The sequence below is a fragment of the Mirounga leonina genome, unplaced genomic scaffold, assembly GCF_011800145.1.
Source record: "Mirounga leonina isolate KUSES-001 unplaced genomic scaffold, KU_Mleo_1.0 Mir_94, whole genome shotgun sequence".
In the NCBI taxonomy this organism is placed as follows: domain Eukaryota; kingdom Metazoa; phylum Chordata; class Mammalia; order Carnivora; family Phocidae; genus Mirounga; species Mirounga leonina.
Window position 1 is genome coordinate 58,229,765 of NW_023270855.1, and position 21,620 is coordinate 58,251,384.

Sequence of the window (21,620 nt, forward strand, 5' to 3'; positions counted from 1 at the left end):
CACCTCGCTATGAACCGGAGGCCGCCTTCACACAGTGCCCCATCTGTCCCTCCTCGGGCCTCTCATCCAAGCCCAGGCTGAAGGCCCAGCCATCCAGCCACCTGAATGTTCTGCTCCCTGGGGGCCACTCTCAATCCTCAGCCACAGACTTGGGGAATCGCCCCTTTCGGGTCCTCGCCTCGGCGTCTTCCTCCCACCTTTGGTTTTCTCTCCCCCAACTAACTTCGCAGCCCCCCCCCCCCCCCACATAAATACACCTGCTTGCACGTCTCCAGGTCGTTGCACACGCTGTCTCCCACCTAGGGGCACCCCTTCCCTCTTCCAACGCTTGGCAAACTCCTATTCCTTTGGCAAAACCTCAGGCCAAGGGCTCTCCTCCCGCTCGCCTTCCTGCGCTCCCCCCGCCCGGGGGCTGCATGCTCCCCCAATCCGGAGGTCGCGTCACCGAGTCGAGGAGGAGGGGGCAGCAGACAATGCCTGGACGTGGAAGGAGGGGTGCGAGCGAACGCGCCGGTGCGGGGGTCCACGTGCGGCGCCCCCCGCTACGCCCCCTCTTCCGTCCGGGCGCTGCCGAGCCGTCAGACCCTCGGCGCGCCTCCCGCCCCCAAATTTGCAGACGCGCGACCACGGGGAGGGGGCCGCCCGCCTCCGCGCCGCGCTTGCGCACTCAGCCGGCCAGGGCGCGGTCCCACCCTCCGGCGCTAACGCCGCGCTGTCATTGGTGCGTGCGGAGGAGCGAACGGCGGGGCCACCAGTGAGGCGTCCCCCCGGGGTGGGCGGGGCCTGGGCCCCCCGACGCGCGGACGGGGGCGAGCGGGGCGCCCTCCCCGCGGTGACGTCAGGCCCGATTCGCGGCGCGTTGCCGTGGAAACCGCGATTCCATTCCTGCGGGTTTCCGGGGGCCACCCCCTCCCATTCAGCTTTTTCCTCAATGGGAGGAGGGGGCGGCGCAGGGCAGAGACCGCCCCCTGCGATCTCCGCAGACCCAGTCCTCGCCGGGCCTCAGTTTACCTTTCTCTCACGTGGCCTAACCTGCAGACCCTCTGGCCGCGGCTCCCCTCGGCCAGGCACCGCCCCCTGGCTAGGTGTGTGCGCTGTGCGCCCTGCCTAGGGGGGAGGAGGCCAATGGCCCGCAGCCCCCACCGGGGTGTTGTCCTCCTAGGACCCCAGGGCAGGGCCGTGACCCTTGGACTCCCGGGCTGGGCGCCAGGCAGCGCCCTGAGGGGTGGGTTCCCGGGCAGCAGGGCAAGTGCCCCCCGCCCTCAGCTTGCACACACAGCCTGCGATTCAGCCTGTGATTCAGCAGGTGCCTCAGTTGACACCTCCTTCCACATCCCCCACCCAGCCCTGTGGAATCACCTGGGTACAGCCCTCAGCCCTGACCCCCAGGGGCAGCTGCGTGGGCGGAAGCTTCCACCTGAGCTGTCCCACCCACGCCTCCAACCTGTGGCCTTAGACTCTGAGGTGTGGAGAGAGCAGCCTGACGTGTGGCATCCTACCTTCCTGCCGTGGGCTTGCGATGATTTTGGGGTGACTGGCCAGGGAGAGGGGCAGAAGGTCCTTCCGGAGATGCTCCCAGGACACTCCTGGCACGGGACCTGTGTCCCTTACCCATGGGGTCCCTGGAGCTGGGGTTGGGAGGGCAAGGGCTTGGGCCATCGGAAATCTGCCCAGGAGTGGGTGGACTCTCCGATCCTCTTGGGCAACTGATGTTTCTCTCTGGGCATGGGGTTTTCTCGTCTATCAGTTGGGACTACAGTTAGTTGTAACTTCTGGGGGCAGTGCTGCCGACTGAGGAAGCACAGGTGAGTTGGTGCTGTCAATGTCCTGCCTCTGCCCGGTCCAAGTGGATGACAGCGGGACGCCGGAGGACTGGCCCCTGGCCCGGCCCTCAGGGAGATGCCAGTTGAGTTAGTCCCTAGGCAGTGCAAGGGCAGACAGGAGAGGGGTGTTCCTGGTAGGGCACGGCCCGGACAAAGGCCTGGAGGCTTGATGCATGACCGTCAGGGCTGGGGAGCCCTGGAATGCAAGGCCAGGGTGAGGCCAGAGAGGGGTGAGAGTTCACCTAAGGCTGGGACGGTCAAGCCAGAGGCCTTGAACACAAGCCTCAGGCCCTGGGGAATCATTGATTTCCGCTAGAGAGCTTCTGGAGGCCAGGCCCCCAGGAGGGGGCTCTGGTAGCCTCTGGGAGGGCTCAGGTCAGGGGCCCACCCAGGCAGTACCTCCTGCCTGGCCCAGCAGCTGGAGCAGCCTCCCTGTCAGCGGCTGGGGAAACCGAGGCCCAGAGTGTGTGCTCAGGTATCCCTGGTGACAGTTCCAGGGGTCAGTCCCCAGCCCACTTCCCACAGCCGGGAACTGAGGCCCCACCCAGGGCGCACTGTAAGCAGGCAGCCCTGTGCCCACACCCTGCAGGACTTCCGGCCTCGGGTACCGGGGAAGTGGCTGGCCCCTCCCTCCCCTGCTGGGGCAACTTCCTGCCCACCCTCACCTCAAGCCAGGGAGGGAACGTGGGAACTGTTCTGGGATGCAACCCCCACCCACTTTCCAGCTCCCACTACCTGAGGTGGTGGGAGAACCCAGCACCTCACCGGGCCACCTGATCACCCCAAGCCCCCTCCTCAGAGAAAGACCCACCCACCGTGCCACTTCCAGGCATGTAAGACCACCCATCGTACCTGGGAGCCCCCTGTGATGGGCAAGAGCCCCCACCCCCCACAAGTGGGCAGCACATTCACTCGTTTCATTTTCTGTTTATTACTTGAAATCACGGTGTTTGTATAGGTTTATCTTTCCCAATTTTGTTTTCATACAGGAAACTCAACGCAAGGTGCTGGGACACCCCACAGCCCGAACCCTGAGGGTGGGTAATGCTTTCTTGGGGAGCCCTGGTGAGGGCAGAGGGGGGCGGGCTGGTTCCTGCCTGGGGCCTCCACCCTCAGACCCGCGGAGGCACAGGTGTTATTTAAAAATCGTTTAAAAAAAACCAAAACAGAACACATTTAAATAGGTATCCAAGACAGTTCTTCAAAAACAAACCCACTCCTTTTTTCTCCTTTTTTTTTTTTTTTGGAAAATGAAAACAAAAAAACAAATCCTTGACCCCTACCCTCTGACCCCTCCCCACCCACCCCCCCACAAAAATTTTACAGAGCTACAATTAACACATGATGTTCACATCTGAAACCATTAACTTTAAACACATAAGGGGGGGCGGTGTTCACCTACGATAGGATGAAGGAACAGGCAGGGGGTGGGGGTGTCTGGAGGACAGAAAGGTGGGGCAAGGACAAGACTGGGGGCAGGGGGCAGGGCCCGATCATCTCCATTATCAGTAAAAAATAAGTGAATGAAAAAAAAACTCCACCCCCATTGAAATGGCCCCAGTAGAGGGCTTGTCCCTCTGCCCCAGGGGAATCTGGGGATAAGGGCACTGTGGGGAGGGTCCAATTTAGACCAGCAGCGAACCCCCCCCAAGGGGGTTAATGCTACACAGCGTCACCCCTACCGGGGGCTTCACAGCTCAGCACCCCCTCCCCTCCTGGCTGCCAGAGGGCCTCCAGACACAGCCCACAGGCCCAGATCCCTCAGGTCGGGCCAGGAAGGAGCGCTGGGGGTTATTTCCCCTGTCCCCCCAACCATTTCTCTCCCGAGTTTTCAAGAGACTCCCAACCACTATTGGCTCAGAAAATTAATAGTCTATAAATACCCCAAGCTCAGAACAAAAAGGGGGTGGGGCAGGAGGAAATGGCACAGTGCGTGGACACGAAGGCTGGCGGCTGTCTGTCCCCCTCCCTCTCTTTCCTACTCGGGAGAGGGCCCCACACCCCCACCTGAACCCTGAGGCAGGCTGGGGTCAGCCTACTGAAGCGCCTTTTTTTTTCCCCTGGAAAAAGAGACCAAGAGAAAAAAGCACAGATGTGGAGGAGACCCGGCCGTGTGGGTGGCACAGGCGGTCTCCGGTCTTCAGTCGCCGTGGGGCCGGCCGGCCGCCCTGGAGGCTGGGGCGCAGCCGCAGCGGGGCTTCCCTCCTAGGCCCTGCCCGTCTGTAAAGTGCATCATGAGGCATCTACGTTTTTGACTTAAACCTGAAGGGGTGGGGGCGGCTTCCTCGTCTCGTCCCACTCTCAACCATCTGGAGTGACTGCTACATATCTGGAGCTTGGGAAGTGGGCGGGGAAGGACCCAGCTCAGGCCGAGGATGGGAGCCGGCGACGGGAGGAAGAGGCGGGGAGGTGTGAGCTGAACCAAGGAGGCAGGAACCGAGTCCATGGAGAGTTCGGAAAACCATGGTAAGAATGGAAATTAAAAAAAAAACAAACAAAAAACCAACAAAACGAAAAAAAAAAAAAAAAAAAAAACAGAAAGAAGCTGGCGGGGAGGGAGGGGCCCCCCGCTGCCCTGACCGCCTGCCCTCCCGCGTGCAGGCCATGCCGGGGGACTCCCGGCCCAGGGTGGTCGGCGAGGGACGCGGCTCCTAGGCCACCACGAACTCTGACTTAATGTCGGGATTGACTTCCGGCTTCCAAACGGAGTCCTCGAAGTCGAGGCCCAAGCCGGAGGCCTCGCTGGGACCGCCACCTCCCCCGCCGCCGGTGGTGTCGCTGCGGCCGGCCTTGCGGCTTGGCGGCCAGTGGTAGGGGCCGCGGGCGTCGCGCCGGGCCTTCCTGCGGAGCCGCTTCTGCTGGAGTAGCAGCTGCAGGCGCTCCACCTTGCAGCGCGTGGCCCGGTTTTCCGTCTGCCGCAGCCGGTCCCCTGAAAGGAGGCAGTGACTGTGACCCCTGAGCCCCTCGGGGCGGAGGCCAGACACCCCCCAGGCGCGAGGCACAACCCAGCCTTCCTGGGCGCGGAGAGAGGGAGCCTCGCTACAGAGTCCGTCGGGTCCGTGGCGGAGCCCGGGGCGCCGTGAAGCTCCTGGGACTCGAGGGGTCTCCAGCCCGTCTCTGCGCAGGCTAGGCCGGGTCCGGGACGGGTGCCGAGCACGCCGCCAGCACGCCTATCAGGTGCTGCACAGGCCCTGGGGCCGGTGCCTTGGTTTCCCGTTCACGACCTGGGCTGCGGGCCCGCCAGACGCAACAGGGACACTGTTCGGCGGATTCGGGATTTACTGGGGGAAACCTGGTCTCTGGGGGACTCAGGCTACCCGAAGCAGCTCTGGCCCCCTCCGGCATCAGACGCGGCCATTCACAGAGGCTCCACCTGCCATCTGGACAAGGTGCCGGGGGGTGGGGGGGCGGCAAGAAGGAAGTACCCCCCTCAGGAGAGGACAAGGACACTTTGTGCCCCCAACACACATGCTCCCTTCTCTCGGCTCCAGTGCAGAGCAGGGCGAGAAGCAGCTGCCGGCCCCCCCAGCCCCCCTGGGTCAGCTGCTCTGAGCAGCGCACAGAGGGGCCTTGAACAGCCCAGGGACGGGTGGGGCGGCTGGACACTCACCCAGCGGCTTGCACATGCGGGCCTGGCTCAGGGAGGCCGGGGCTGCGGCCGCCAGCTTCTCACAGGAGGTAGTTTTGGGGGTGAGGTCCGGGGCGGGAGACGTGGGTGCGCACTGGGCATGGCAGCGCAGCTGCGTCAGGGACGGGGGCATGCCCTGGTAGTGCCGCGTGGCGCTCAGAAGGTCATTGAGGATCTGCAGGATGGTGCCAATGTCACGCCGCGGCCGCCCGCTGCTGTCCTGGCAGTTGGGGTGCAGTGTGCCTGCAGGAGACAGGGGAGTCACTGCTGAGCGCTCGCGTGACCGACACGTGGCCTCCGGAGCGCACTCGTAGGCAGGTGGGACGCCGGGGCGGGAGCGAGGCACACGGGGGCCCACAGCCTCCTGCGTGGTTGTGCACGTGCCAGGAGACCCCGGGGTGGGTGGGGGGATGGGTGAGAAGGTACCCCACCCCCGGCCGGCCATCTCTGGGGGGAGTGGGAGGGGGGCGCAGGGGTCCCGTAACACCTACCAGAGAAGGTCCCTGAGAAGACCCCCGGGGCGTGGTTCACGAAGCTCTCGATGACGGCGCCGGGTTTGCGGGAGCGGGAGGTAGGGCTCCCCGCGGGGGTGGGGGTGGGGCTGCTACCAGCGCTGGCAGGGGGCGAACAGTCCATCTGCTGGTCGGAGAGAGGGAGGCATGTGAGCTGTGGGGCGCAAGGAGAGTCCCTGGAGTCCAGAGTCTGGCGGTGGCCTTTGGTCCAAAGCACACGTCTGGGACTCTGAGCCCTCCCCTCCGCAGTTCCGGGGACAGCCTGCCTTCCCGGCCCCAAGAACGAGCCCTCCCCAGACTCACCTCAGAGCAGGCGGGAGAGGCTGAGTGGGATCGGAAAGAGCCGGCGGTGACAGGTGAGGGGGACGCAGGGGCAGGGCTGCTGGCCATCGGGGGGACTCGGGCAGCACTGGACACGGGCCGGCAGGGCGAGGACACGGGGGCGGTCATGCTGGGGTCGCCCCGGGCCGCAGCGGCCGCGGCGGCGGCGGCGGCCAGCACGTGACGGTGCTGCAGTGGGGCGTGCTGGGCGGCAAGCTGCAGCTGGACGAACATCATGTGGTCACCCACGCGCAGCGCCAGGGTCAGCGGCGAGCGGCCGGACAAGAAGTCACTGACCTGTAGAGAGGGGCCCCGTCAGCGCCAGGGCCCCAGCCTGCTGCGCGCCCCCAGCCCGGCCCAGCCCCGGCCCCCCGCGCTGTGTGACCTGGGGCCTCTCGCCGCCCCTCTCTGGGCTCTGGGGTCCCTGTCGGTGCCACGGATGCTTAAATAAAATGAATCGGTATTTCCGGAAGACGCCTCCGCCAGCCCGGCCCGGCCCGGGCGCCACTGGGGGCTGTGGGGGACAGAGGCGGGTCAGATGGGGGGGCCTGGCCCTCCCTGGCCAGCTTGGTTCTTTCAAGGGGAAACTGAGGCCAGAGGGGGCAAAGCCCAGTCAGCAGTCACTGCCCTCGGATAACCCCACCCTCCCAGCCCCCAATGCTCTGCCTGTGAATATGGGAGGGGAGCCAATCTCAGACCCCCTCCCAGTTAAGCCACCCAGGCAGCAAGTGGGCGGGAATTCCTGGACAAATTCTTCTTCCTAACCTTTGCTTTCTCAAGATAAATATTTATCTGTCCTGGGTGGGGCTGAGACTGAGGGGGAGGCTTCGCTGCTGCAGGAGGGGGCCCTGATGGTTCTCTGAGGCCTGGGTCCTGTGAGACCTCCACGTAGCCTGAACGCAAACCCCCAAATCTGGTGGGTGGTGGTGGTGGGGGGCGCATCTGAGCTCAGTCTGCGCTGGGCTCCTCCTCTGGAGCCTAGCCAGTGCTGAGCTTTCCCCAGGGGCCAGGATGGTGGTGGTGGGGGGGGGAGGTTTCTGAGAAGTGACATAGGCCGGGATGACTCAGAACCACCGCCTCCCAGCCCTCCGCTGGCAGCGACTGGCGTAACCTTCTCTGCTTGGGGGCCGTGGGGAGGAGGCGAGGGAGGCGGGCAGTGTGCAGCCCCCACCCTGAAGCCTGAACTACATGGCACCCCCCCCCCAACCCCAGAGACTCCCCTTGCAGGAAGGGCCTGGGTTGGCTTCCCAAGAGCAACTGGGGAGTCCCCCCCACCCCTCCACCCTGCAACTTCCTCCCTGGGGAGGGCGAATAGGAGGGCATGACTCGGTGCCAGGCGGGGAAACAGCCCTGGGAGCCCAGTCACTCCGCCCAGTGCCCCCCCCCTCCTGACGCAGGCACCCTGGGGCGGATGTGAACCAAAGACACCCCTGGCCCCCCCGCCAACCGCAGGCCCCCCATGAGCAGAGAGCTCAGTTCACATCTTCACCAGGAAATCCAGTGTGGCCCCCAGCCAGCTCCCGGGACCCCAGCTCTGCCTTCAGCCCACCGGCCCTCCTGATGGCAGACCACCCAGCGCCAGTGCCCCTCTTCCTCCTTGCTAGCTAGCTGGTGAGGACAGGATGCTACATGTCGGGGAGGGGGCGAGGGCCTCAGGGCAGGAGGAAGGGAAGCCGCTGAGCAGGTTTCCTGCGGCCAGCCCAGCCCAGCCCACCCCCTAGCCGGGGCGGGCAGCAGCCTGCTTCCCCCACCCTGGCAGCGGGCGGATAGCTGAGGCCTGTGTCACCCTCCTGGGAGGAGGGCCCCGCCGCCAGAAAAATGAGGAAAGGAGGAGGTAAAAAAAAAAAAAAAAAAAAAAAGGCTGCAACAAAACCGGGAACCCGGCTGTGGGCCAGTCCCTGCCTTCCTCCTCAGCTCCTGGCCAGTTGCTAAATATTTTCCTAACATCCTGTCTAGGCTATGGCCCTGGAGCTGGGTGCCCCCTCCCCCTTTTGGGGCAGAGAACAAAGGCCAAAGGGAGAAGGAGGAGGGGTGACTCCCCACCCCTTACAATGGGGTCAAAGAAGGCGGAAGGAGTGTCACCCAGGCTGGCCCCTCCAGCCCCCCCCACCCCCCCCCCGAAAATTTGGGGAAAAATAAAAAAAAAAAAAGGTTGCCCCGGGGAAAGCGGGGTGGCTGGGGGGACTAGGGACCCAGGCCCCGGTGTGGGAGCGGTGTGGGAGCGGTGTGGGAGCGTGGGCCAAGGTCACCCCCTCAGGCAGGCTTGTGAAAGCCCAGCCCCCTCCCCCAAGGCAGCCACCGTGGGAGAGAAGGCCCTCAAGGTCAGGTGGTGAGTGCGAGGGGGGAGGAGGAAGAGGAAGCTGGGTGACCAGGCCAAACTGGCAGGAAGGCTGGGCGGCGCGTACCCTCCCTCCCCGTGGGTCTCCTGGGAGCACAAACACCACCCCCCCAGGCCCTCCCCCTGGTCTGGGAGGGACCGGCGCGGGTCTTACCTGCGTCTCGGTCAGGCTCTCCAGGGCCTGCATCACAGACTGCTCTGGCCTTGAAGCCTGGGACTGAAACAGAGGAGAAGCCGCTCTGAGCGTGCGCTCTGGTCCAAGGGCCCAGGCGCCAAGACAGGGGAGCTGCTTGCCGACGGGGGCTGCCCTGGCAGGGTGTGTGCTGGGAACCAAGTTCTCAGGGGAAGGGGCTGCCCGTCTGTGCCAGAGCCTCTGGGGCACTCTGCCCCAGCCATTTACCATGAGGCCCGCCTCCACGGTGGGCACCAGCGTCAGCTTGCTGCCATCCCCCACGCCGAACTCCTGCAGCTTCCCCGAACTGAGCCGGCTGGGGGGAGGAAGGAAGAGGGTGAGGCCAAGGAGACAAGGCAGCGACCCGGGGGGGAGGGCTGTGTTCCTGGGGGAGATATGGGAGCCCTACCCACCCCTCTCCCTTCCTGCCCTTCAGACCAGAGAGGCGGTGGGGGGGGGGCGGGGAGTGTCAAACATCTGGCCCTGAGGGCCCCCATGCAAGTGGCTCAAACCTCCTTCCCAGAAGCCCCAACTCTGCACTGGGGCACCACCTCTGCACCTCAACAAAGCACTTTTTCATCACCCGGGCGCCAGTGCACCCTTGCCGTCCTCTGCCACCCTTCCCTCACCCCAGGGCCAGCCCCTGCCAGTAATTCACCAACTCCGGCCCGGCGCTCCTCTTTGTGGGAGCCACAGGGCTTAGCCTTTAGGGTCTTTTGCGGGGCCAGGCTCCCCCTCCTCCCTCCCTCCCTGGCGCAGGCCGCCGCGGCTCAGACAAAGGAGACCCTCCCCCAACCGCCCCTCCCCCACGGGGGCCCCTCCGCTGGGGATGGACACTGTGTGTCCCTGGAGGCCCGCGGGGGGAGTGCTCCCCGGCCTGGAGGTGATTTAAATACCAGGGGGGAGGGGGAGACTGCGGGAGTGCTCGGTGGTTAGAACAAAGGGGGGTAGAAAGACGCAAGTAGGGGAAGAAAACAGCCAGACGTAGAAGAGGGCACCGAGCAAATGCGGAAGCCACCGGGAAATAAGACAGAGAAGGAGGCGGCCGCGCCCCCCACCCCCGCTGCTGGGACCCCCACACTGACCCGGGACTCCTGCCTTCCCAGGAGGGGAGGGGGCGGCCCTCGCAGCCGCCTTTGTGCGGCGACCCCGGGCGGGGGAAGGGGCCGAGGCAGGCAAGGCCGAGCAGAGGGCGCCCGAGAGCGCGCGGCGCGCCCCCGCCCCCCGTCTGGCCGCCCCCTTCCTTCCCCGTGCGGCGCGCTCTTTGTTCCCGCCCGGGGGCCTGGGCCCGAGGGGGTGGCGGGTCCGGGGGCGGCGCGCGGTACCTACGTGTCTTTGTGGAGCAGCGCCAGGCGCTCCTTGGGCACTTTGAGCCTCTGGGACAGCCGCTTGCGCAGCCCCTCCACCGTTTCGTCCGGGGGCACCGACAGCTCATAGCGGGTGCCCGTCGTGCTGTGGATGGCCAGACTCATGGGCGCCGCCTCGGCCGCCGGGCCTAGCTCGCAGGCGCCGCCGGGGGCCCCGCGCCGGCAGCTCCGGGCGCCGCCGGGCTGCGACTCCATCCCCGGCCGGCGCTGGAGAGCTGGGGTCCGCGGGGCGCCGCCAATCCTCGCCGCGCCTCCGGGCAGTGCGGGGGGGGGGGGCTCCCCGAGCCGGGGGTCCTCGGGGTTCCTAGGGGAAGCGCACGTCCCCTTCGAGAAAGTCCCAGGAGCCGAAGGTGAATCAAGAATCAAAAATCCGAGCGGCGCTTCGGGGTCGCGTTGGCTCGTCGGGGCGCCTTCCGGGGGTGGGGACTGCACTCGCGGCTCCTTTCAAGGACGCTGGGCGTGGGGGAGGGTCCGGAGGAAGGGGCGCCGCTTAGGCAGTGGCGCTCGGTACCGTCCGCCGCTCGGGCCGCGCTTCCCCGCGCGTCCCCTCCCTTAGCAACAGCCGTCCCCGCCGCCGCCGCCGCCGCTTGAAAGATCTGGGGGTGAAAGTAACAAGAAAAAAAAGTTATAATGTATCAACGTTCCAAGGGGCGGGGCTGCCGCCCCCTCCCATTCACTACTTACTCCGCCGGCCCTGCGTCGGCCAATCGCCGCGCGCCCAACGCTCAGTCAGCCGCGCGGGCGGGCCAATGGGAAGCGCCGCGGCGTTGCCCCACGTGGCCGCGCGGGCCCGCCCCTCGCCCCGCCCCCGGCCCAGCGGCCAAGGGGAGCTCGGCGGGGGCGGGGCTGGCGCCGCTCTGGCCCGCCCCCGCGCTCCACCCGCCCGCGCCGGGGGCCATTCATACGGTCCGCAACAAAGGGCAGGCGGCCCGAGAGGGATCGGGGTGGGGAGGGGGCGGCGCGGGGTCCCGCTCCCGGGGGGCGCGGCGTGGGGGCGGGCACTGTCCCAGCACCGGGAGGGGCAGGAAGCCGGGGGACCTCCCCCCCGCGTCTGTCCGGGAAGCCTCCGCGAGCGGAAGCGGGAGGCGATCCTCGCGCTTCGTGGCCGGGCGGCTCTCAGGAGGTTCGGCCGGCGGGCGTCCCCGACCCGTGGGGCGTGAGGTCCGACGAGGAGTAGGGCTGCGGGCGGGGCCTGCACCCCGGTGACGTGGGCCGGTGCCGGGAGGACCCCTCCCGCGCCGGTACCACCTCGTGTCCCACCCCTGTCCCGCGGGCCGGGCCCGCTTCCCGAGTCTCGCCCGCCCGAGCCGTGACGTGACGCGGCGTCCCCGGCTGCGCCCGCGCGCGCCGCTTGGGGCTGCGGTGAGTCAGCAGCGCCGGCGCGCCCCCTGCCGGCCCTGCCCGGGAGCGCTGCCTTAAGTCCTGGGGAGGGGGCGAAGAAGCTGCCCCGGGGCCGGGGAGAGGCCTACGGGACCGCTGGCGAGGTGGGAACCTCCATTAGGGGTCTGAAGCCTCCAAGGCGGGAGGCTGGGGCCGCACAACTGGAGAAACTGAGGCTGAACAGCAACTTGCTCAAGGTCACTCGCGGGGTAGGAAGAGTGCCCGGGAGGCGGGGCGGGGGCTGAGGTCTTGACGGGGCGGTGCTGCTTACGCCGAGCCCCTCCCATCCCACGACCCGAGGGGCTTGCCAGGGCTGGAGACACCCCGAACCCTGCCTGCCCCCAAAACAAAGAAAAGTGGGGCACCCGTAAGAGCCTAGAGTGGGGACCCTCCTACTCGTCCGGCGAGATCCCACCCGCACTCACCAGACGCGGCCAGTTCGAGGTCTCAACAGTCCTGAGTGTACCCACGTCCGGGGACAGCGCGCAGTGGCGGGGCAGGTCTGGGGCCGAGCGGGCGGCCCCCAAGCCTTTATCCGCACCGCCTTCCCTCGGGGTGGAGTTTGGGCGGGCAGGGGGCGGAGGGCCGGGCGGCCGGTGACGCAGGCGGGCCCCCGCCCCTGCCTGCAGGCCAGGGCCCTGGGGCGCCTTGGGATCTGGGCCACCCACCCCTTAAGCCTCGCCTCGTATATTGGGGGTCGCTGCTGAACCCAGGGTCACAAACGGCTTCGCTGATGGGCCGGATCCCCAGGACGGGGTTTCGGGTGCACAGGTTGGCTCCCGCCCCACCCCCCTCCCTGCCGCTCTAGAGTCCGGTGCTTCCGCCTGGGGGCGCCCGCGTGGGGGTGTGCAAGGGAGGGGGGTGCCTGAGTCAGCGGCCACAGTCCAGGAAAACAGGCTGGAGTCACCTGCCTGTTGGGGGGGTGCCCCAGCCAGCTGCCCCGGCAGCCTGGCCTCCTGCATCCCTTAACGGTGACCTCAGAAGACATTTATGGAGCGATTAACCTGCGCCAGGCCAGCCTGGTGCAGCCAGCCACCACCCGCCACGCTGTGACCTTTTGGAGCCTGTTTCTGCGGCTCTCCATGGCTGCAGAGGGATAGAATCCAGCACGGCTCACTCTGGGGCCCCGAGTGGGGGGCTTGGGGATGGGCAGATCACCCTACCCATTTCACAGACCAGGTAACTGGCACCACACAGCACCAGGTGAAAATGTGGCAGGTCCTGTTTCTCCCAGCACGTTGCTCTGGGTTGGGAACTTTTTGAGGATGACCCTGATTGGTGTGGGGCCCTCTCAGTCCTCCTGCTCCCTCTGCCCAAAGGAGGGGACCCCAGGACCTACTCGCCTGCCCCTTGTCCATTTATCTGGTTTCTCACTTTATCTGGCCTGACCACCTCCACCTCCACCCTAGTGGTGGGCACCCCTCCCAGGGCTGTGTTCCTTTCCAGGTCCCCATCCTGCTCCCACCCTGCTCCTGCAGCCTCTGACCCGCCCCCTCCCACACTCACCGTCATACCCACACCCAGAGGCTCCCAGCCCCACAGGGTCAGGAAACCTTTGGGAGGGGGTCGCTGGGGGCTGGGATTGAGGGATGGATTTGGCGGGACAGAGGACCGTGATCCAGAAAGTGAGGCAGCCGTGCAAAGCTCAGGCTTGAGGGAGTGCTGGAGCCTGGAGATTAGGTTGTGGGGCCACCGCTGAGGGCCTTGGAGGGCCCTGCTGCCAGAGGAACATGGGGGTGGCAGAGGGAGCTGTGCGCTCTGAAGCCGGAGCATCTTGATGTTGGAGGGGCTCCAGATGGAGCAGGTGGTGCTGGGTCAAGGATCTGTAGCCAGGGTAGCCAGGGCTGTGTGATCGCAGGTGGGTCTGAGACCTCGCCCTTCAGGTTACCAGCAGAGTAGCGGGTCCTCCCAGAACAGGGGCCCCGACGGTTCATGCACATCTAGGGGTGGGACATTGCTCTCAGGAAAGGACCACAGCCCCAGCCTGGCTCTACAGGTCCAACTTAAAAAACACACTAAGTCAATCCACTTCCTCCTTTTTTACGTGTTTATTCCGTGCTCTAGTCAGTCCCTGGGTGTGAGAACACACGCAGTCCAAGGGGACCTCCTTCCTCAAAGAGGATCAAACCTTTATGTGAGCCTGCCTTCAAAGAAAGGGTTGTGACCTCCGGTTGCTGGTCGTATGACCCACTCTACCCCAGATGCCTCCACCCCGGGACAAGGCCTCGGCCAACACACGCTGTTCCTGCAGGCCCACATCAGGCGTGGGCATCCCTAAGGCTCCAAGGCTCACACCTCCCCCAGGAGGCCTCTTTGTGCTGAGAAATCTTACCTATGTCCAGAGCTGCACCCCCAGCCAGAGGCTGAGATCTCTCTGGGAACAGGGGTACGGCTAGAGGGACTGCTGGTGTGGGTGGTGCCGGTCCAGCGGCTTCGCTGAGAGTGTAACTGTCGTGGTCGTGCCGCCGCGTTCCCTCAACCACCACTCGAACCCCCTACCCTGTCCTTGGTCCAAGGCCTGACCAGGAACTCTAGGACCTAGGCTTCAAAACACACAACAGGGAGGAGTGGGCCTGCACCTGTGAGCCCATGGCTGTCAGCGTTCTCTGGCCTGGGGCTTCCTGGGAAAGTGGGGGCCAGCTCCTTGGGCCTACCAGCCTGAGTGGGGGACCCAGAGAGAAAGCCTGCATAGCTGTGAGCTGGTCTGGAGGCCCCACAAGCATGGCTCCTGCCACACTGAGCGTCAGTGAAGCCATGGGACAGTCACTCGCATGGGACCGTGACACACGAATACACAGCCCATCTGTGCTGACAACGTGCCCAGGGAGGGCCTCCCTGTCACCTCCAGGCTGCCAGTGACACATGGGAAGGCCCAGACTCTCCCGCACACTCACCCCCCTGGAATCCCCTGCCACCCTGCTCAAGCCCAGGGCTATGTAAGGGAGGTGAGGAGACCCCTTCCCTCAGAGTCTCCTGCTGGCCACCTGCAGCAAGCTTCTGGGCCAACCCTGTGCTTGCAAAAGGGAAGAAATGGAGCAGCACAGAAGCTGCCCCCGCCCAGCTGCCCCACCCCATCTGGGGCCAGCCCAGGGGCCTGGATGGCACAGAGGTGCCAACACCACCGGGGATGAGGCGCACGGCCAGCCAGGGCCACCCACAGGCCGGGTGAGCAGAGGGCTGGGCCTCTGTGGGAGCAGGCAGGACCCGCCTCTTCCCAGCGTGGCTGGGGCGGGCCGGGGAGCCCACAGGGCAGACGGCACAGCCTGAAACCTGGCAGAGCCCCAGGAGGCTGTCCAGCAGCCCAGGACTGGCCCGGGAGCTGGAGCCACGCCCCCGCGGGGCCAGCAACTTGTGCCAATCCCCACCCTCTTGGGATGATGGCAAACAGCCTGCCCCCCACCTACCCTGGTTTCATGGGCTATGCCCCCTGCACACCCCTACTCCCCAGTTTACTAAACCCCCGAGGACCCCTCGGGCCCCAGCTTCCAAACCCTGGAGGCTGAGGCTGGCATTTAATGCCTTATCCCACCGCAGGGGCACGCAGAGCTCAAAGACCAGGCAAGATCCTGAAGACAGAGTCCCAGGCAGGACACAAAACCAGCATACACAAGTCAGGTCCCTGGTTTTTAATGGGGGGCTCAAGCCGGGGGGCAGGCTGTCCCACAGAGGTGACTAGGAGCTAAAGTCTCCACGGCAGGGTCTACAGAGTCAGAGGAATGGCGGGTGGCACATCAGGCTGGGAGGGAGGGGGCTGGAAGGTGGGAAGAGAGCCCACGGTGGGGGGGTACACACAGCCCCCCCTCAAAAAGCAGAGCAGGTCTCTGGGCTCACCCCCAGCCACCAGGCCTGCCAGCCCTGGCAAGGAGCCTGTTTCCTGGGTTTGACGGGTTAGCTCTCTTGGCAGAAAACTAGAACCGTGCTGCCCCCTGGCGGCCTTCTCTGGCAAGATCGCTTCCTCCACAGGAGAACGAACCCCTTTAGGCGGCTTGCTGACCTTCCTCCCCACCCCTCCACCCCCCACCGTCAGACTGGACCCGCGCGAGCTGGTTCAGCCTGCCCAGGACATCCTCTGCCCAGTTCTGGGCCTCGGTTTCCCTGCTGGCAAGGGCCACGCACCGCCTACTCAAGAGCTTTCACCAGGGCCTCGTTGGCCTCGATGCGGATTTGGATCTCAGCCCTGGAGGCCTCATCTGCCGCCCCTGACAGCTCCGACTGCGCCTTCTCCAAGTTCACCTTGGCTGCCTGCAAGAAGTGGGCAGTGGGTGAGAGCCAAGCAGCGACCCCAGCCTGGTGCCTGCCCCTCCACCAAACTCAAGGTCCCTTCCCCGAAGCCCACGATCTTTAGGACAACCCAGCCTCCTAGGCACACCAGTCTCTCCTGGGACACTCACCCCCACATCCAGCATGTCCAGCGTCACGGCCTCTTCGGCCAGCAACTGGACTGAGGAATCAGCATTCACGGTGACGGAACCACTGCTCACTACAGAAAGAAAAAGACGTAAGACCTCCACACCCAGCCGTAGGTGACATGATCACCCCCAAACCAGAGAAATGGCTCCACAGGGTGGCCCTAGAGTCTAGCATGGGAAACAGACAGCTGGAGAGAATGGAAGATGCACCGGGGGCCCAGGAGCACCCACTGGGGGTTGGACACAGAGAATAGAACCTTATTCCTTCACCCACCAGTCCATCAGCTAAGCTAGGATCAGGGATGATCCGGGAGCTGGATTTGAATCCTGGCCGTCCCTCCGAGTTGTCCCTCCGAGTTGTGCCGGAGAAGCACTTCTTAGGGTCCAGGATCCTACACCTTCTCTTAATCGGCTCCTCCCGCACAGGATTTGACTTCTCTCTCAGACACCTGTCCCCCACCCCCACCCTGCCTCCTTACAGACTCCTTAACGCCACGTTCGCCCTACGTACTGTTCTTTTATCAGCTCTATGATCTGAGACTGAGACCGGCCTAATGAAGTATGAGGCCCCTACCCAGCTCCATGCCACTGGACTCACCGAAGTATTTGGAGGTGGTGCCATCCTCAGCATGGACAACAACCAGCCCTGGCCGCAGGACCTGCAGGGTGGGCACGTGGGCCGCAAGGATGCCAAAGGCTCCTGTCTGCGTGGGCACATCCACTTGCCGGACGTTGGCACCGTTGAAAAACACCTGGAAAAACACAGGGCATGCGTCACTGCAGGCCAGTCTTCCAGTGCTCGGGACGGGCTCCCCTGCAGGGCAACGGTCAAAGGCGGGAGGGAGCACTGATGCGGAACACGGAGGCGGTCACGCCGGGGCGGAGACTTCAGTTTCGGTGCCCCGCAGCATCTCAGTGCCGGCATCTAGCCCAGAGCCCGTCCACACAGAAACGCCGCAAGAGCGCAAAAGGCGCACCGACCCAGGACAAGTGCCCGCGGCTCCGGGACCTGCGGGACGGGGCGGGGGGCGGGGAGGCCCAGTCCTTGGGCGTTGGGATTCCAGAGAAAGGTTACGGAACTCGGAAGACTTTATAGGGCTCGGGTTCCAGACCCCAAGGAAGAGCGTAGGGCGCGGGTCAAGAGGGCGGGGCAGCGACTCTGGGGCTGGGGGGCTCGCAACCCGGACCAAACGAGACGGAGGGGGCGTGGGTCAGGGATCCCAGATGGGGTTGGGGGCCTCGGAGCCCCGGAGGCTGGGGAGCCCGGATTCCGGACGACACAGGGGAGGGGCACAGGGCGCGGAACAAGTGGGGATCGACAACCCTGAGGCTGGGGTCTCCGACTGCGGGCCACCACGGGTCCGGGCTGGAGATGTCGACCAAGGCGGGGTCCCGAGACAGACCGGCATCGAACCTGCGTGGGTGAGGCGAAGGTGAAGGACATCTGTCCCGGGCCCGCAGCCGGGGCCGGAGCAGCGGCGGCCTCGGCGTAAGAGCGGGCCTGGCGTACGAGGGAACGCAGGCCGGGGCGGCGGAGGGCTGCGACGGGTAGCATGGCGACGGCCGCGAGCGGACTCCGGCCGAACGCGGGCAGCCTGGAGGACGAGGAGGACGACGCCCGGGGACTTCTGGGAAGAGGAGTCCAGGCAAAGGCGCACGCGCGAACTACGACTCCCAGCGAGCCGCGCAAGACATTGCAACGACGCATTGCGCCCCGCGCGCGGCATGCTGGGGGTTGTAGTTTCCTTCCAGTCCTAGCTGCCCGCCGAGTGGGAAGATGGGATGTGTGTCAATGGGGAGGACCAGAAGCCTCCGCGGAGCAGGGGTCACTTGAATTCAAGGTTTTGGAGGCGCTCATTGGATGCCAAGCGCAAGATCCATCAAGGGGAATACCAAGATTCCGGTTCTGGTTTGGGGCAGTGGGGACGTTTACCAAACATTCAACGTAACGAATACGCAAATCATATGGCATATTAGAAGTTAAAAAGTACTTAAAAGAGAAAAGAAAAGCAGAGTTGGGGGCCAGGATGGGGTAGGCTGCGACTGTTAGACATGCAGACGTGCCGGGAAGGACATCCCAGGCGGAGGGTCTAGCGCGGATAAGCGCCCGGCGCTGCGGGCGCGGCTCGGCTGCAATCCCCGAGGGCGCCGGCAGAGGGCACTCCGCGACCGGAGATGCACTCGCCACGGCCCCGCCCGGCCCCTACCCCCGCGCGCCGTTGACGCACGGACGCGTGCGCGGGCGGCCGGGGGCTCCGCTGACGTCGTCTCGGCTCGCGCAGCCTCGCTCGCGGCGTTGACGTCACCACTCCGCCCCCGCGCTCACGCAGGTGGCGCCCCGGGCCAGACCCCCAGGCCCACATCTTGGTCTCCGGCAAAGCGCGGAGTGTGGGTTGGGCCGGGGTGGGGCCGACACCGGGGAGGGCCTCGGCTGAGGGCGGAGGGGTGCAAGCCACAGGGGAGGTAGCGTCACTCGGGCCCGGGTCTGGGCAGGTGCGTTGCGGCGCGATGTTGCCCCGGTGGCTCCCCAACCCCAGGGGCTGCCTGCGCCCTAGCTCTCTGCTTTCCAGTATCTGGGCCGCCTGCGGCCAACACGGAGGAAGGACCCAGGCTTAGTGCCCAGACCCCCGCCCCCTCTGGGCCGGCGCTGTGAGGGAGAGTCGGGGCATCCTGGCCCAGGGTGTGCGTGTGCAGAGAGAAGCCCCATTCGCATTTCTAGGGGTGAGTCCTGTGCGCAGTCCCAACCGTTCCCAGAGCTCCGGACCCCACATGGAGGCAAGCCTAATCTACCGAATCAGTCGGCTTCTCGAACCCATCCACTGGACAATTTCGCTCCCATTCCTACTCCAGGGTGGCCAATGGGTAAAGGCCCCAAACCTAGGGTTACCCTGGAGATGGCCAGTGGACCCCCGTCGGCATGGCTTGTCCACTCAGTGGGGCCACTATGGCCACTATCACCGGTTTGCATGGCCCAGCCTCCTCCCCTGTCCTCCAAACAGCTGGGTTCACACAGAGCCAGAGGCACCATGTCATTCTCCTGATGGGAACCACAAGACGGCTTTCCTTGTTCCCTCCAACACAACGCGTTGAACTACAAACATAGTTTCGTACCTCAGGTCCTTTGCACATTCGGCTCCTACTCGCTCGAGCCAGCCTTTCCTGGGTATTTATGCACTTAAGCACGTCCCGTCTTCAGTGTGCCAGCCCTGTGCCATTCCCGGGGACCCAACTCCTGCCTTGGACGGAACTCACCCTGTATGTAGTGAGGGAAGGGGTGAAGAGGGACACAACATATTGGAGCAAAGAACAGGCGACACGAAGTCCACGGAAAGGGGCAGGGGACTGAAGTGTGGGGTGGGAATTGCTGTTACCAAAGGTAGCCAAGAGGAGATGCACTGACACCTGACCATTTAGGGAAGAGATGAAGGAGGCCAGGAGTGAATCTTGAAGCTGAGCGGGGAAAGAGTCCGCGAGGCTCAGCACCTACAAGTGCAAAGGCCCTGAGGTTGAAGTGGTAGCGTCAGTTTTCACTGGAGGGGAAAGGCATGACATTGCGTTGAGCATAGGGCCAGGTGGGCTGGGCTAGAACCCAGACCACGCTGGTGCAGGTTGGTGTCCTAAGCATCTAGAAGGACAAGACACGATTTTCTGAGATGGAGAATGGGGAGCAGCTTTGGGGTTCACCAGTCATGGAGTTTCTGCCAGAGTAGTCCTGATGTCACCCGGGCTGGGCAGGCCATGGTGGCATTCAGCACAGATAATATTCTATTATTTTCACTCATTGTTTGTTCCAACAAGGCAGCGCGCCTGGTGAACCTGACAATGCCACGTATTAGGGAAGAAAAGGGGGGGCATGTCTCCAACCCCCCAAACTGTGCATCCTGATGTCCCCCACGTTGGGGGACGCGAAGGAGGGGAAACCGATGGACCCGACTCCTCCCCTTCGTTCCCCGTCCCTCCGGACCCTGGGAAGGGTCAGGAGCTGTGTCGCAGGGGAGGGGGTGGAGACTCACCGCCGCGGGAGACAGCCGCTCCGCGTGAGGAGGGGGCGTCCGGAGCGAGGCTCCGCCCCCCACTCCCGCCGGAAGGGAAGGGGAGGCGGTGGCCGGCGCGCAGCGAGCCAGACGCGGCGGCGAGCGCGGCGGGGGCGGTCGGCCCGGGACCGGGTGGCACCCAGCGGGTCGGAGCGGGCTCGCCGCCAACGCGGTCACGTGCGCGGTCCCTCCTCTTGCGCCTGCCTCCCCCGCGCGCCGCGCTCTCCATTCATAAATTCTCCGCCTGCTCCGCGGCCACCGGGCACCGGAGCCCGCCGGGAACGCCGCGCAGCCGCCCGCCCGCCCGCCCCCCATGGGCCGCGCGCCCCGGCGCTGAGGTAGGCGCGGCGGGCCCGGGGACACGCCAAGGCGGGCGGGGGCAGGCCGGGGCCGCGCGGCCCATGGGATCGCCGCCGGCTCGGGACCACCGGCCCTTTCCGCGAGGCGGCGAGGCCGGAGGGAGGGAGTGGGGGGAGCCGGGGAGGGCGTGGGGGCCACTCTGCGGGGCTCTGCATCCCCCGTTAGTGGCCTGGAGAAGGACCCCCCGCCACACCCTTCCCCGGCCTCAGTTTCCCCTGTGAGATGCAGCGAGGGCGATGGCGTCTCCGTCTCCTGGGTTAGCCCGAAGCGGAGATGTGTCCGGAGTCCGGCTCTCTGCCTCTCCTTGAGGGCTCTCCATCCCGTCCCGGGGCCGGTTGGGGGCGCGGGTATGGGCGCGGTGGCGAGCGAGCTCGGGGAGGACCGGCTGGACCTCAGGGGCGGGCCCGTGGGGAACGTCCGCCCTCGGGTCTGGTCCCCGCCTACCCAGGAGTCCACCTCTCTTCCCCCTCGGCTGCCTGCCATTTTTTCTGATCTCCTGTCGCGGTCCCTGCGCTTCTGCCCCCTCCCCCTCCAGCCGGAACTCATTTCCCGACCTACATATGCGCGCCCATCCCCCTTGAGGATCCCGGGCAGCCACGGTCATTCTCGGATCGGAGCTGAGAGAACACCTGGCTTTCGCCAGGTCTCTCCCACCCCCACTCTCTGGGCCTGTTTCCCCTGCTGTCGAGTGGGGTTGACACCCGAAAGGGTTGGGGACGCTGGAGCCTGTGCACTGGCTCACCGTTTCCTCTGGGGAAGGACCGAACGCGCGCCCTGCCTACTCAGGGCTGCGGGTCATCCCGGCCCAGACTCTGCTCCCTGAGATTCCAGCGTGCAGTCCCCGGTCCTTCCCACCGGGAGGAGGGGGCGTTGAGGGGGGGCAGTCAGGTGCAATGTCCAGGCAGTCCCTTTCCCGAGGGCTGAGCTCCCCTCCCCCGGCCTCAGTTTACCCCTAGCGTGAAGCAAACGTGGAGGTTGGCCTGCTCAGCCAGAGAAGCTGCTCGCGGAGGCGCAGGGCCCCGCGCTGGGCACTGGCGGGGAGGCGGCTGCAGCAGCCATCTTGCCGCCCAGGACCGGCTCAAGCCGCCCTGCAGGAGGCCTCCCTCCCCCGCGCCCCCTCCTCTCCCCAGTGCGCCCTGGCAACCCCCCCCCCCCCCCCCCCCCCCCCCCCCCAGTCCCCCTGGGCCCCCCCCCCCCCCCCGCTCGGCCTGCTCGCTCAGTCGCCATGGGAACCAGATTCTTCAGGGCTGGGAACAGATGCGCCTTCTTTGGCCTT

At 65.6% G+C, this 21,620-nt stretch overlaps 2 protein-coding genes across 6 annotated transcripts; both read right to left on the minus strand.

Moving 5' to 3' along the window:
- Window positions 1–2,734: 2,734 nt before the first annotated feature.
- Window positions 2,735–12,141, minus strand: MIDN (midnolin). 5 transcript variants are annotated; one of them, XM_034998082.1, is made up of 9 exons: window positions 11,967–12,141; window positions 10,124–10,757; window positions 9,023–9,110; window positions 8,777–8,839; window positions 6,670–6,798; window positions 6,267–6,581; window positions 5,943–6,117; window positions 5,434–5,694; window positions 2,735–4,752 (listed from the first exon to the last, which is right to left on the minus strand). In XM_034998082.1, exons 2-9 carry the CDS (start codon window positions 10,354–10,356, stop codon window positions 4,475–4,477), a joined length of 1,542 nt encoding a protein of 513 aa, XP_034853973.1. In that variant the 5' UTR covers window positions 10,357–10,757; window positions 11,967–12,141; the 3' UTR covers window positions 2,735–4,474. The 5 variants fall into 5 exon arrangements, with proteins under 5 accessions (XP_034853973.1, XP_034853975.1, XP_034853974.1 ...); XM_034998084.1 differs by having other exon boundaries at window positions 5,943–6,087; window positions 11,967–12,139; XM_034998083.1 differs by having other exon boundaries at window positions 5,943–6,090; window positions 11,967–12,139.
- A 2,998-nt stretch (window positions 12,142–15,139) lies between these two features.
- On the minus strand, window positions 15,140–17,580 carry ATP5F1D (ATP synthase F1 subunit delta). The gene is made up of 4 exons (XM_034998089.1): window positions 17,365–17,580; window positions 16,549–16,702; window positions 15,933–16,021; window positions 15,140–15,783 (listed from the first exon to the last, which is right to left on the minus strand). The coding sequence occupies exons 1-4, from the start codon at window positions 17,503–17,505 to the stop codon at window positions 15,661–15,663; spliced, it is 507 nt and encodes a 168-aa protein (XP_034853980.1). The 5' UTR covers window positions 17,506–17,580; the 3' UTR covers window positions 15,140–15,660.
- Window positions 17,581–21,620: the final 4,040 nt, after the last annotated feature.

What these genes read in the sequence shown, in the direction of transcription:
- MIDN (XM_034998082.1), bottom strand. Translation starts at nt 10,356, where the DNA reads ATGGAGTCGCAGCCCGGCGGCGCCCGGAGCTGCCGGCGCGGGGCCCCC. An exon ending in GCGCTGCTCCACAAAGACAC is followed by an intron (nt 9,111 to 10,123) that starts GTAGGTACCGCG and finishes TCCTCCCCCCAG; the next exon opens with CCGGCTCAGTTCGGGGAAGC. An exon ending in CCGTGGAGGCGGGCCTCATG is followed by an intron (nt 8,840 to 9,022) that starts GTAAATGGCTGG and finishes CCTCTGTTTCAG; the next exon opens with TCCCAGGCTTCAAGGCCAGA.
- ATP5F1D (XM_034998089.1), bottom strand. Translation starts at nt 17,505, where the DNA reads ATGCTACCCGTCGCAGCCCTCCGCCGCCCCGGCCTGCGTTCCCTCGTA. An exon ending in CCTTCGCCTCACCCACGCAG is followed by an intron (nt 16,703 to 17,364) that starts GTTCGATGCCGG and finishes GTGTTTTTCCAG; the next exon opens with GTGTTTTTCAACGGTGCCAA. An exon ending in TGGACATGCTGGATGTGGGG is followed by an intron (nt 15,784 to 15,932) that starts GTGAGTGTCCCA and finishes CACTTCTTGCAG; the next exon opens with GCAGCCAAGGTGAACTTGGA.